General features: G+C 50.8%; 1 protein-coding gene across 1 annotated transcript in view; it reads left to right on the forward strand.

Moving 5' to 3' along the window:
- CDYL (chromodomain Y like) overlaps positions 1-12975 on the forward strand; it is a 131945-nt gene extending 118970 nt beyond the window's left edge. The window contains exons 3-7 of the mRNA XM_057699145.1: positions 1177-1433; positions 2663-2835; positions 7993-8203; positions 10383-10526; positions 11327-12975. Of these exons, the coding sequence (XP_057555128.1) occupies positions 1177-1433; positions 2663-2835; positions 7993-8203; positions 10383-10526; positions 11327-11485 (944 nt within the window). The 3' untranslated portion in view covers positions 11486-12975. The remainder of the gene's footprint in view (positions 1-1176; positions 1434-2662; positions 2836-7992; positions 8204-10382; positions 10527-11326) is intronic.
- The last annotated feature ends 212 nt before the right edge of the window (positions 12976-13187 follow it).

The following is a 13187-nucleotide window of genomic DNA, read 5'->3' on the forward strand; positions in this document are numbered from 1 at the left end:
CTGCATTGGCAGGCGGATTCTTAACCACTGCGCCACCAGGGAAGCCCCACACGTTATTTGTAGTGTCAAACAATCGTTGGTAAAATGCATTACAGAACATCTGTTCAGGGGACCACTGAGCAGCCTTAGAAAAGAGTAAGGAAACCATGGGCTGATAGACAGCCGTTCCTGAGATGCTGTCAAATGAATACGAGCCAGAAAAGACAGGATGCTGTCTGCTACACCATTTGTATTTGCTCCAGGCGGGAGAGAGAGAACATTGATACTCGTGTTTGCTGATAACAGACGTGAAGGCACTCTGGAGGACACCTGGAAACCAGACACTGTGGCTGTGGAGGGCGGGGGTCCTGGACCGATGGGGGAGGCCTTTCCCATGTATCCTTTTAGTTTCAGATTCTTACACCATGTATGTATTATAACATCTTCCAGATTTCTCCAAAAATGAACTTAATTTAAAAAATCTCCAAAGTATCTCTACCACGTGAGTGAAAGTCCGCCTGCTTTACCAGGGGGTGATCTGACTTCTCTGAACGTCCACTCACGCGTCTTCTCCGGAGGCCCCGGCTCATCACCTTTCACTTTGCAGGGACTGTTTCTGGCGCACAGTTCACCCTGTTCTCCTCAGAGAACTTCTCTCCTTGCTCGTCTTCCTAGTAAAGCCGGATCCACTTTCCTTACGTTTCCTTCCCTTCCTTCCTCCACCCAGAGGCCTGTACATTCATTTCCAGGTCAGATAACGTATAGACAGTTCACACCAACAGGAGGGTAATGATTTGCCTTAGCACTTGAACTCTTACCCTGACATTTCTTGGTGCCTCTAAGAAAGTATTAAACGAAACTCTAGACTTTATCGTAATGAGAAACAGTAAGTTCGGGAGGCCGTGTCTCTAAGGCTAAGTGATGGGGAGCAGCTGACAGAGGAGGGGGAGTAGCGGGATGTTGTCGGCACAGGAGAGGGTGCCATCTCCAGCCATCGAAGAGGCTGTTTGAAAATGTAGCAGAACTAGGACCAGTGGACGGAGTGGCCCGAGGGGGCGGCAGACTCCAGATTTAACCCTCTTAAGTTGACAGTCAGTCCTGGGTCTGTCACAAGCGTTTTCCCCTAATTCACAGACGACACTGGGGGGCGAGTTGGTGGCGGGGCCTCACCGACCGCTGTGCTCTCGGGCCTGGCAGGTTCCTCCCCGTTCATGGACGCGCTCACGGCCAACGGGACGACCAACCTGCAGACGTCGGTCACAGGCGTGACAGCCGGGAAGAGGAAATTCATCGACGACAGACGAGACCAGCCCTTCGACAAGCGGCTGCGTTTCAGCGTGAGGCAGACGGAAAGCGCCTACAGGTACCGGGACATCGTGGTCCGGAAGCAGGACGGCTTCACCCACATCCTGCTGTCCACGAAGTCATCCGAAAACAACTCGCTCAACCCAGAGGTGAGTACTATCACTGGGCCTGTGGAGCCGAGTCACTGCCTCCCCGCCCCAGCTGTCTCACCCGACGGTGGGAGCCAGGGGGGTGCGGCGGGCTTCCTCCCCATCACACGTGGGGACAGTGTGGTTTGGCGAGGGCCCGGCCTCCCACGCGGGGTCTGGCTGTGAACGGCGAGGTGGCGGTGGTGCCCCCATGCTTCCACCTCCTCGCCAGGAGCTCTTCACCCATCTGCGGGTGGGGTGGGGGGGATGAAGGGGCCTCCCGGAAGTCACATGTGAAGTGTGTGCACACGCTGTCTGGTAGCTTTTGTCAGGTCCCAGAGCTCTTTGTTGAGACAAGATCAAAGAGCCCAGGTCCGGCCTTCAGGGTATCTCGGGATCCTCCCCAGTCAGTGTCCAGCACTGCACGTAGTGGAACGTAGAGCCGCAGTGAGTCCAGGGCATTTGTTGCTGACCATACCTGGTACAGGTAGCTTCCCAGGATCGAGGGAGACGGGTGCTCGCAGAGGCTGGGAAACCTAGTTCTGTGAAGGAGCTAAGATCGGGAGTGTTTGAACCTGCACTGTATTATGCTTAACTTTGTAAGTTCTGGTAGTATTTTGTTTCCTGCTTGTGAGCAGCTAGGTCAGGCTTTTTCTAGATGAAAAAAGCAAACTGCAGAAAGCCAGTGAGTCTGGCCAGGGTCACGGGACAGACCCGCCCTGGGCTCGTCCCCGGCGCATCAGTGACCGCTGGTTATTTGTAAGTCCTCCACAGAGTTAATGGTTTGTGCGCTTCCAAAACGCCTCTGTGCTGATGTGCGTGTACTTACTAACGTACGCACCAGACTTGGGGTTTCTGTCCCAAGTAGGGGAGGCTGGCATCCAAAAAAACCCCAAACAGAAGCAAACTACTAGTTTGTTTGAACTGGGTGCGCGTGCCAGCGCTGTCCACACTGCAGAAGTGCCGAGAGGAGATGGCACATACTCACCCACCCAGAGCCAGGAGGGCGAGCGTGCTCAGTAACTCAGGGCTGCACGTCTCTCTAGTTACCCTCCAGTCCTGAGTAGTTACGTGGTGATCCTCTGTCCTCATCACGCCCCACCCTGGCTTCAGAAAATGAGAAACCTGCGAGTTACTCGGTAGATACGAGCAACAGGGCAGGCGCTAAACGCACTTCCGTGGCTCGAGGAGGTCCCGTAACAAGGTGCCCTCAGGGTTCCCTGCGCCCCCGTGACGGCGCTGCCTTTCAGGTGATGAAGGAGGTGCAGAGCGCCCTGAGCACGGCCGCGGCCGACGACAGCAAGCTGGTGCTGCTGAGCGCCGTGGGCAGCGTCTTCTGCTGCGGCCTCGACTTCATCTACTTCATCCGGCGCCTGACGGACGACCGGAAGAGGGAGAGCACGAAGATGGCCGAGGCCATCAGGTACGCACACCTGGTCCGCCGGGCACGCCGGGCATGAGCCTGGCCCCAGGGGGGCGGAGCTGGGCAGGCCTGCGAGCGGGGCGTGCGTCTCCTCCCCTGAGACCCACTGGTAGCGTAGTTAATCAGACCTGTCGCTGCTGGCGGCCACTCGCCTTGAGCAGATGACTGATGTCAGGGCTGGCTCCGGCCCAGCGCGTGCTCGGGGGGCTCCGGGGGTAGAGCTCAGGGTAGCACGTGGCTGGAGTGTCCGCCATCTGCGCTGCATGTGTTCTGCCTCCAGCCCTGGAATGAAGACGCTCTTTCACGTGGGAACTTACGTTAGCTTGACTCTAAAATAAATCGGCTGGACTTTATGACACACTAGTTCCATAACATCATGTGAGAAGGTTTTTTTAGTAAGCAGTACACACTCAAGTTCATCCCGAGTTCCAGCTACACATAAAACTAGATGATGTGAAACATGTAGATACAATGTAGGTAATATAGACACAGAGTCACCCCGACCACCCAGCCCCCAGGGCATCCACTGTTTGTGTGTGTGTGTCTTCCCCGACACTTTCAGATGTTCATTCCATACACACACACACTCAATATAGATGTATTTTTAGTTCTGTCAAATAAGTGGAATTTTATTGTGTTTTTTTGCAACTTTCCCCATTCAGCAGTATGACTTTAGATATTTCTGTTTCCTCTGTTGTTGGATATTCTACTTCTACAACATAACATTGCAGGAAGCTTTCTTTAGAACCACATAATTCTGCAGTAAGCATATGCAGGTACATATTCTGTATGTATCTCATGCTAATCACTGTAAGTATAATTGTCTGATTTTTCAGAGATTGATTTTATTTGAGGTGAATGAAACCCAGTCACCAGCCAGAAAGACTGTTGTACTTGCCCTGCCTGCCTCCCTAAAATCTCATATCCCTAAGGGACCCTGAAGAAGCCTTTGTGTGTGTCTTTAGTTTACAGGATGAAAGCATTTAAAGAGATGCAGACTTGCAAAGTGGCAGTAGTGTTGGTTGAATCTTCCCCCAAAATCCTTAGTTGTTTGGAAAGTTGACGTCGAGCTGCTTTTGTTAATTGTTGGACCCTGCATGGCTGAGACTAAGCACTGACTTTGGGGGCCCTGGGCTTTCTGGCCCCTAAACCGCCCAAGGGGTGCAGAGCAGGATGGTGGAAGCCTTTTTTCTATCTTGACCTGGAGTGGACAGGGCATCGCTCCCCAGATGGTTCTGATAGATGCAGCCCCAAACAGCCCATCGGAGGAGCCCTGGAACCCCACACCTTGGGACTATACTGCATTGCCTTGGCCTTTTATAACATTTTCAGTAATTCTCAAAATTAATGTTTTCTCATACTGTATATGCATGGGTGCACATATACAGGGCATTATCTGTTCTTTAAGCTTTTCAAACTACTATTTTTTAGACTATCATATGGTAGCTTTTTTTTTTTTTTAAACAGTTTGAAATTTTATAGTCTGATTTCATTAAGCATTATTTCTGGCCTCCGAAATAACTTCAGACTTGCAGTGTCCTAGATGGGACCATCTTGTTATTCAGTTTCAAATTAAACTGCTGGATCGATGCACGTGACTCCTTGACAACTCGTCAGTAACTTTAGGACAACTCGTAGGTGCTCCTAATTATTAACCCGCCCCACCCTTTCAGGGTGGATTATAGGAATTTAATGTTCGTTTTTAAAATAGAAGCGCACAGCAGCTTTCCACCTGCTTGTGTGATCTGGGGGCTCTGCTGAGCGAGGAGACGGAGTCTGTCCGCCCCCGTTCTGGCTCACTCCCCCGGAGATGGTGCCCTGAGCTCCAGGGTGGGTGTGCCCTTGACCGAAGCAAAGGCTTGTGTTATTGGGATGAGACAGCACAGAGGAAGGAGAGTGCGAGAGCAGTCTCAGGGGTTGAACTTCTAGGTAATTTTAAACACTTGTTTTCTTCAGCCAGCCACTCCGTTTCCGGAACTCTAGACTCTCCTTACTCCCCACAAAAAGATGAGCTGTGTCTAGGCCCAGAATCTAGGGGAAAGCCAGATCTTGCTTTAGGAAAATCCACTCTGTTTTTCTTTAAATGATATATTTTTGTCCATGTGAATTTTTCTTAATGCTCTCAGGCAGGATCCAAAAATAGTTACACCAGATTGACTTAACCTTTACTTTTGCTCATTTGCACTGAAATTCATTTTTATGTGTGTAAGGTTGGCTTATACACATAAAGCTATTACCATGTATGTTTTTTGTTTCTGTGGTGTCTTGTCTCGAATTTCTTAAAACTTTGAGCAAAGAACATCATCACAGCAGGTTTCCAAAAGAAAGATGGGAAATAGGAAAGTCAGGTTTAAACTGTTAGATTCTTAAGTGTCTGTGGGGCCAGTTCCGTTGCTGGGCTTCTTGGCAGCAACCAGTTTCCAGAGTGATTGTAATAAAAATACTCAGCACATTAGTGATAAAACCAGAGTTATTAGGGATCAGTGTGTAGTGTTAGGCTTTTGTGGTCCGTGGGGACCAGTAGCTGCCACTTTGTGACTGAAGGACCAGGAGCCTCCTCTCCCCAAAAGGAGGCGAGAGGAGCAGAGATTTGGGGAGGGAGCAAAGCCAGAGAGGAAACATCCCCCAGAACCTGACCTCCTCCCCGTTCAGTCTCAGCTCAGCTGAGAAATGGCAGAAACAGCTCAGTCCCTATTTCCCCAAAACAGTTCCTGGACTGTGGTTCTCAGGTGATTTTCTAACTTGGTGAGGTCTGCGGGGTAGCAAGTGTTCTTCAAAAAAATAGAATTTCAGTTTTGTTTAATAGCCTTTATAACTAATTTTGTGGCAGATATAATCTCTTTCCTTCCCTGCTGTTCCCAGCACAGCCTTTCACTGAATTCATAGATAATCTAGAGGAAATTGAAGTTTAAATTTAGTACGTTGCATTGAGCACATTTGAATGTTCATGCATTTCGATTTTAAGTTTTAAAATACACTTGCTTTATGCCTCCCAGAGCAGTGGACGGATGGTCCCTGGAGGCCAGGCTCCTGGGGCCCGAAGGCAGCTCCTGCCTCCCACCTCTGGCAGCTGTGCGGCTAAGCCTTCGTGCCTCCAGGAGGTTTCTACTAAACAGAAAAACTTTGGTTTGGTGTTTTGGGGGGGCAGGATTTCTTTGGTGTTCTCTGGACCACGCTCGCTCTGGCATCTCAGAGCTCATCAGATGGCACAGTTGAGGCCTCTTGGAAGAGGAGATGGTGTGCACTCCAGAGTGAGCTGGTTAGTTCTCACTCCTCCCAGAAAAAGCCCTGGGCTTTGATTAAGTTATCAATCCAAGCAACAACAAAATCATCTTCTTGGGGGGAAAAAATTCAATTCCAATTTCTCCAGCCTGTTAAAATCCAGGCTTCGATTTTGCAACATGTATTTTAGAAGCAGATTTTTTTTCTTTTATACAAACATATAACATGAGAAGGATCCGTGCTACATGGAGTAATTCATTCCTTTTACCATTTCTCTATAGAATCCCTTTTCTATTATTACACTCTTTTGATCACCTCTTGCATGGTAAGCTACCATCCCATCTGTGGTTTCCAGACGTCAGCACTGGAAGAGGCGCATGTCAGCAGATGAACGTGGGGCCACTCAGGGAAAACGTCTGCTTTAAATCAGGGAGACAGTTCAGCAGTTACCATCTCAAGAGTCATCGGTAACTGAGCATGGAAAATGCATTTCCATCACGAGTCGTTGACCCAGAATTCCCAAAAGGTGGCAGAACTGAAGTAGCCTCATGTAGATGGTCTAGGGTTATTTCAGGGACCTATTTTAGAGGTTGTCTGGGTCTCTTTGTGTCCTTGAAACCCAGTGTGATTTCCCTAACGGTGCCCCGGGCTCTTGTTTAGAAAGTCTTTGCAACTCAGTCATGTGAGTGACTTAATTCTCACCACCCCCCCCCCACCAGCCTTCAGGGACCCTGGGGCAGGCTGAGGTCTCTGCTGACTGCAGGGGCCTTCAAGAACAGTCCCCAGCGTGAGGCTGGCAGGCTGCCAGACTCTGAGGTCCCCTCTCCCCAAGTGTACACACACACACCTCCAAACCTCCCCATCCTGCCATCCAAAAAACACATGACCCCTCGTGTCAGTATTGGGGAAGAGGGGAGGCTGGGTGCTGAGCCATGATCTTCAGGGGCCAGCTAAACAGCTCTGCTTTATTTCTACGTTGCTGAATTGTAGGGAGCAGCACCCCGACTGTTATTTTCGGTACTAAAGCTGGGGGTTATCTGGTTTCGAATTTTGGATTCTGTCCTTCTGATCTAGCATATGGCTGGCCTTGGAGGCATTATCGTGTGTTTATTTTGGGTGTGTTTGTCCTTTTCTTCACCGTGTTTAATCTTCACAAGATGCAACCTCTGAACATAAAGTTAGTTTCCAGTGAGGGGAGGGAGATGCACCAGCCGGCCCTAAACTGAAGAGCAGCCCACCTTGCCTGCCTGATCCTAAAACAGATCCCAGCGGCGCTGGCTGGGCCGTGTGAGAATCCACGCCCTGTGATCCGGGAGGCCTGCTTGGCGGTCTCCCCAGCGCGCAGCGGGAAGTGCCATGCAGGCCTGTGTCCAGCTGTGTGATGCTCTTGTTTGGGTCTCATGTGAGCTTCTCATCCCTACATCCCTCGAGTCATTCCATCTAGTTCTGTATAAACTCAGGAAATATCCATGTTACCAATTAATCAGTGAGCTGTCTGAAATCACAGGCCAAGTCCATACCCAGGCACTGGGGTTCCTGACCCCAGGCCCCGCATCTCTGCCCAGCACAGCCATCACAGGTTTCCGGGACAGCTGCTAGGCTGATCCTCTGCAGCCCTTCGTGTCTCCTGGGCTCCTGTCATAAGGGGGAGACAGGTGGGCTCTGGAGCCCAAGCCAAGGGCACCTTCCACTGTGTTGTTCTCACAGAATTCACATGAGTTCTATGGTGACAGCCACCCTGGCCTAGCTCCCAGGGCACTGCTGAGTCTTTACAGCACACGGTACCTAAACCCAGGGCCCTCGGCAGCCGGGAGGAAGCCGTCGGTGATGCCCAGGGTTCACGTCTTGGTGTATTGCTTTCCACAGAAGTGATTTTTTTCTGTTGCTGAAATATGCAGTGTTTTGAGTAATTCCCCCATTTATTTTCCATTTTAGAAACTTCGTGAATACTTTCATTCAGTTTAAGAAGCCTATTATTGTAGCCGTAAACGGCCCGGCCATTGGGCTAGGAGCGTCCATACTGCCTCTGTGTGACGTGGTTTGGGCCAATGAAAAGGCTTGGTTCCAAACACCCTATACTACCTTCGGACAGAGTCCAGATGGCTGTTCCACCGTTATGTTTCCCAAGATTATGGGAGGAGCATCTGTGAGTACTTCTTTTTAAAAAATCATCCTAGAAAACTTCCTGAAGGAGTCTGGTTTGGTTTCTGTTTTTCTAAACACATGCACGCTGGCACTCTGGGGGGCTTTCCCAGATGCACTTGTCACTCAGCTCTTGTTCTCCAGTCATGTTCTTAATTCGTGAAATCAATGGAAGGTTCCCACGTTTTGGTTCATAGACTGTTGGGACGCTGTTCTGCATCATCTCCTGGAGGCCCTGCTTCCGGGAGGAGTCTCTGTGTGGTTAACATCGATACCCATGGTAGTAGATACCCAGTTTGTAACCCAAACCAACCCGAGTTTGCAATCGACAGGTTCTTGACCTGATAACCTAAAAGCCGCACTTTAAAGAGAAAGCATGAAGGAGCAAAGTTGCTTCGGACGAGAGGCCGTTTCCCACAGGATTGTGGGCGTTTCGTTGCTTAGCGGTTTCATCCATCCATGACAAGAGCCTGTGTTTGGTGTTGCAGCTTGTGGTTTATAGAAGTGACGTGTCGTGGTCCTCGTTCGTTGACCTATAAATCGGGCAGGAGGTGGTGTCCCGGGGCGGGGGCCGCAGGAGCAGACACTGAGGGGGCGGTGGGCGTGGGGGCGGAATCTCAGCGCCGGAAGGCGGGACGGGGCTGGGACGGCCGAGTCGTGGGGCCCGCGTGCGGCACGTGTCCCGCTGTGGACCGCTGGCTGGCTGCGCTGCGTCCGGCATCGCCCTGCGGCAGAGGGGCCCCAGGGCTCCTGGCGGCTGCGCGCATGGCCTCCGGCGGCCGGGCAGCCAGGCCTGGGCGGCACAGCCACGTCCACCGGCTCCCCCCGTCCCATGGGCGAGCGCGGGGCCTCGGGGTGCAGGAGACCCCCTGCCGGGGGAGGCGCAGAGGAGGCCAGGAAGGGAGGCCTGCCTCCGGCCGCCGGCTGTTGCAGCGAGGGGCCGAGGGCCTGTCGGGAAAACAGACGTTTGCAGCCTCTCGTTACGTGTGGGGGGAAAAGCCTGACTGCGGTCGGCACACCGCCCCTCGGCCCGGCGCGCTCCAGGCTGCCGGCGGACGCCCCGTCGAAAGGCCAAGGCACCGTCCCCGCCCAGAGGGGCCTGGCGGCGCGGGCGGGGTGCTCGCGCGCACGCGCAGTGGGGGCGCAGGAGCGCGCTTGGCCGGCGCCCCCTCGCGGCAGGGCCGGGGCTCCGCAGGCAGCCGCCGCCCGGCCTCCCCCGCCCTTTCCGGAGGTGCCCGGGGGTGGCAGCCGAGAGGTCCCGGTAACCGCAGGGCCTCTCCCAACACGGCTTTGCCTCCTTTGGAAGAAAGTATGTGTTACCTGAGCCTAGAAGCTCGTGGTCAAGGTGTCTTCGTGACAAACTGCAGAGAGGGAACTGTGACGTCAGAATAGGGTGAGCTTTCTTTGTCAGATACACGCGCCTTTCTCATCTCAGCACCTCCGAGCCTGCCATGTGAACGAGATAAAACCCGCACACTGTGCTGAGACCTGAAAAGTGACCTCGAGTCCAGGACCAAGCTTAAAATACGTGTGCATATGAAATTGATCAAGATCCACAGATGTGAACTTTTCCCATCAAGTCCTAGGAAGTAACTGTGGTCAGACCCTCTTAAGCACACTAAGTGGTCTCCTAGGTCCTGCAGACTTGATTGTAACATCCGCGTGGTAGAGTGTGGCTTCCGAGTTACCCTGCAGCAGACACGTCCCTGCCCTTAGCACCTTGCTGTGTGTGTTGAGAACAGTCACCAGGGGTCTCTCTGAAATAGAAAACGCTGTGCAGCAGTTCTGTGCCTGGTGCAAATCCCTAAAACCACAAACTGCTGTGAGCCTTGCTTTCACCTCAGTTGCCTCGGACGCTGGTCTGTGTGTGAAAGGAGCCCCACGTGGGAATGGCCGACATGGGGAAGGGGCGGCAGGTGGGGAGGGACACGCCAGTAACTTCACGTCTACAGTAAGTCAGACCTTTTTAATTTAGAGTTCTTGGTCATGTCCAGGCGATTCTGTTCTGCATCATGAAATAAGCCTTCTATATACTCGTGTTTAAGCATCACCGGCCAGTAGGTGCCTTCCCAGGTGGACGGCGCGCTTGCGCAGCCGGTACTTCCGGGGGATGAGTCTGGGGCTGGATCCTCCCTGCTGCCCCTCCCCGCATCTCACGCGGCATCCACGTGTCTTCCTTCCAGGCGAATGAAATGCTGCTCAGCGGGCGGAAGCTGACGGCCCAGGAGGCGTGCGGCAAAGGCCTGGTCTCCCAGGTGTTCTGGCCCGGGACCTTCACCCAGGAAGTCATGGTCCGCATTAAAGAGCTCGCCTCCTGCAACCCGGTTGTACGTCCAGTTCCTTCTCTTCCGTGTGTCACTACCATCACGACGCCCTTTCCCTGCAGGGCACGCACACAGGCGGCCCACACGGCTGCCCTCGTGGGCAGCACTGGAGGGTTGGGCCTCTGCTGACCTGGCCCTCCCTCTGCAAATACCCGGGAGCCAAGAGAGTGCAGGTCAAACTGCGAGTCACTTAAAAATGTCCCATGAAACTCTACAAACAGCAACATTGCTAAAGTTCTTTAATGTTTCCAAAGCCCTTGCATATAACTACACTTTTTTCCCTGTAGGTTTCTGTTTAATAAGTGTGCTGGATAATAGTCCTCTAACAAAACCGCATTTAGCAAATTTCAGGATGAAATGTTATTTCATATTAACTGACGCAGCTCCCATCTAAGCTGTCCCAGACATCAGCAACTCATTACTGAAATTAAACTCCCGTTAGAAAATCCCCTGGGTGAGCGTTCTCAGTGGGCATCACAGGTGAGGACATTGGGGGCAGGGTCCACTCAGCAGTAGCACAGGCCCAAGGCTGGTCTTGCTGCTGGGGCAGGACCAGGGTGTAGAGAGCACAGCTGTCTTTTGAAATAACAGCCCTTTAAAGTCAAGAATTTGTCCAGTATCCACAGTGAATGAAATACACGTTATATGTATATAGGGCCTGACCTGTATTGTGAGAAGGTATTTGGTTGCCTTACCAGGCAGCTCCTCAGGTTTGATAACCGCCTCCATGAGCATGGGGGCAGCGAGGAGGCAGCACTTGCAGCCACAGTCCCCACTAACTCACTGCTCATTGTGTGGTGCAGGTGCTCGAGGAATCCAAGGCCTTGGTGCGCTGCAACATGAAGCTGGAGCTGGAGCAGGCCAATGAGCGGGAGTGTGAGGTGCTGAAGAAGATCTGGGGCTCGGCCCAGGGCATGGACTCCATGCTCAAGTACCTGCAGAGGAAGATCGACGAGTTCTGACGGCCAGGCTGCCCCAGGCGACCCTGGAACCGCAGCGCGCAGGCCGGCTGGGGCTCCTGGGCCCGGACCCTCCCTCCCAGCCTGAAGCAGGCTCACCTGGAGCTCACGCTTGGGTGCAGGACTCGAAACAGCCAAGCTATTTATTACCAAGGAGTTTTTAAGTACTGTACCTTTAAAATAAATAACGACAAAGCTCCTTTGTCCAGACGTCATTATTTTATACTGAACTACACACACAAGTATAAAAGTGTAATGGTGAGCTCTGGGCTGCTCTTTGAGGCTCTAACTTTTGTTATCTTTGGCTAGTACTGTATAAAAAAAAAAAAAAAGTGTGTTTTCCTGATTTGGGTGTCAGAAAAGTCTGGAATAATGTTTGTTTTCCTTGTTTTTTCCTTCTAGAAAACAGAATCTAAAGAGGTGTTAGCCAGCCTCGCCTCCCCTGTCCCAAACAGAAATACGGAGAGATCTGAGGCATGCCCTCATCTCCAAGAAGGTACCAGACCTCAGAAATGGAAAATTCTAAATCAGAAGGAAGACTTATCTTTTAGGATAAGTATTTCTGAGTAAACACCCACTGGTGAACACCCCCAAACTAAAACACACCTGGGATTCATGCTGAGAAATCAATTGATTTGCCCCTTTTTAAAATATGTCTGATTCTTACCCAGTTAACAGGAAGAAACCACTCTCTCTCTAGGGGAAAGCTTGTTTTGCAGTATTAGTGAATCACTGAATAGCTTAAGTATGATATCTAAGTTATAAGTTAATCTTAGTGGGTTTATAATTAGTTTTTCTGACCCTTTTGAAGACATAACTACATGAGTGTTTCTTGTTGCTGGGTGAGAACTACTTTATACACAGTTTTGGTTTTCTACTTGCAGATATGATTGATGTATTACACCAAAAATAAAGTATTTTTATGTTTATAAAGTGTAATTTTTAGGTTCACGTAGAATATATTTTATTTAATAAGTTAAAATTCTTTTGGCACACTATTAAATGCAGAAACTCCTTTTTAAGAGAAAGAACTACCTTATATCGACGTTTAATGTTCTTGGTCTCTGCTTTCATGTCTACACAACATACCAAGTACAGGATGCTGTCCGAGAGTGCCCTGTGTAAATAGACGTCCACATTCCCTCCAGGAGTGGGGACTGATTCCTGATTCCAGATGCCTATCATTTGATAGGCTTCTGAGCTTGCAATCATATTGAATGTATGAAGAATGAAAATAAAATCAGAACCTTATTTTTGTACAGTTTTGAAGTTTATACTTAGAACCGACCACCTCCCGGCCTCGTGGAGAGCTGTACAGCGTGTAACTCTGCCTTTACCATGGATTGGTTGGTGCAGTATTTTTGCATCTGTGGGACCTACTTTTTCCGTTCAGTAGTTTGAACTATATATAAACTGTACAATCTGTAAAGTTTTTATAGAATAAATATTCAGCTGTGAAAACTGGTTAAATAAAACTAATATTTCTTAACACATTTGAAATGTTTCTCTGATCATTCTTCACTTCTGAAGTTTCTCATGGGATGTTTCCTCTTTTTTGTGTATGAAATACACACACGGGCCATATCCCATACGGGAAATCCACGCCCACAATGTAACCAGAAGCAGATGGAGGGCGGCTGGCTAGGGCCACCCCACTGCTCCTCTTGGCCAAAGAGCGCATGAGGGGTGACGCCCCCGGGCACAG

The sequence above is a fragment of the Hippopotamus amphibius genome, chromosome 11 (assembly GCF_030028045.1).
Source record: "Hippopotamus amphibius kiboko isolate mHipAmp2 chromosome 11, mHipAmp2.hap2, whole genome shotgun sequence".
Taxonomy (NCBI): domain Eukaryota; kingdom Metazoa; phylum Chordata; class Mammalia; order Artiodactyla; family Hippopotamidae; genus Hippopotamus; species Hippopotamus amphibius.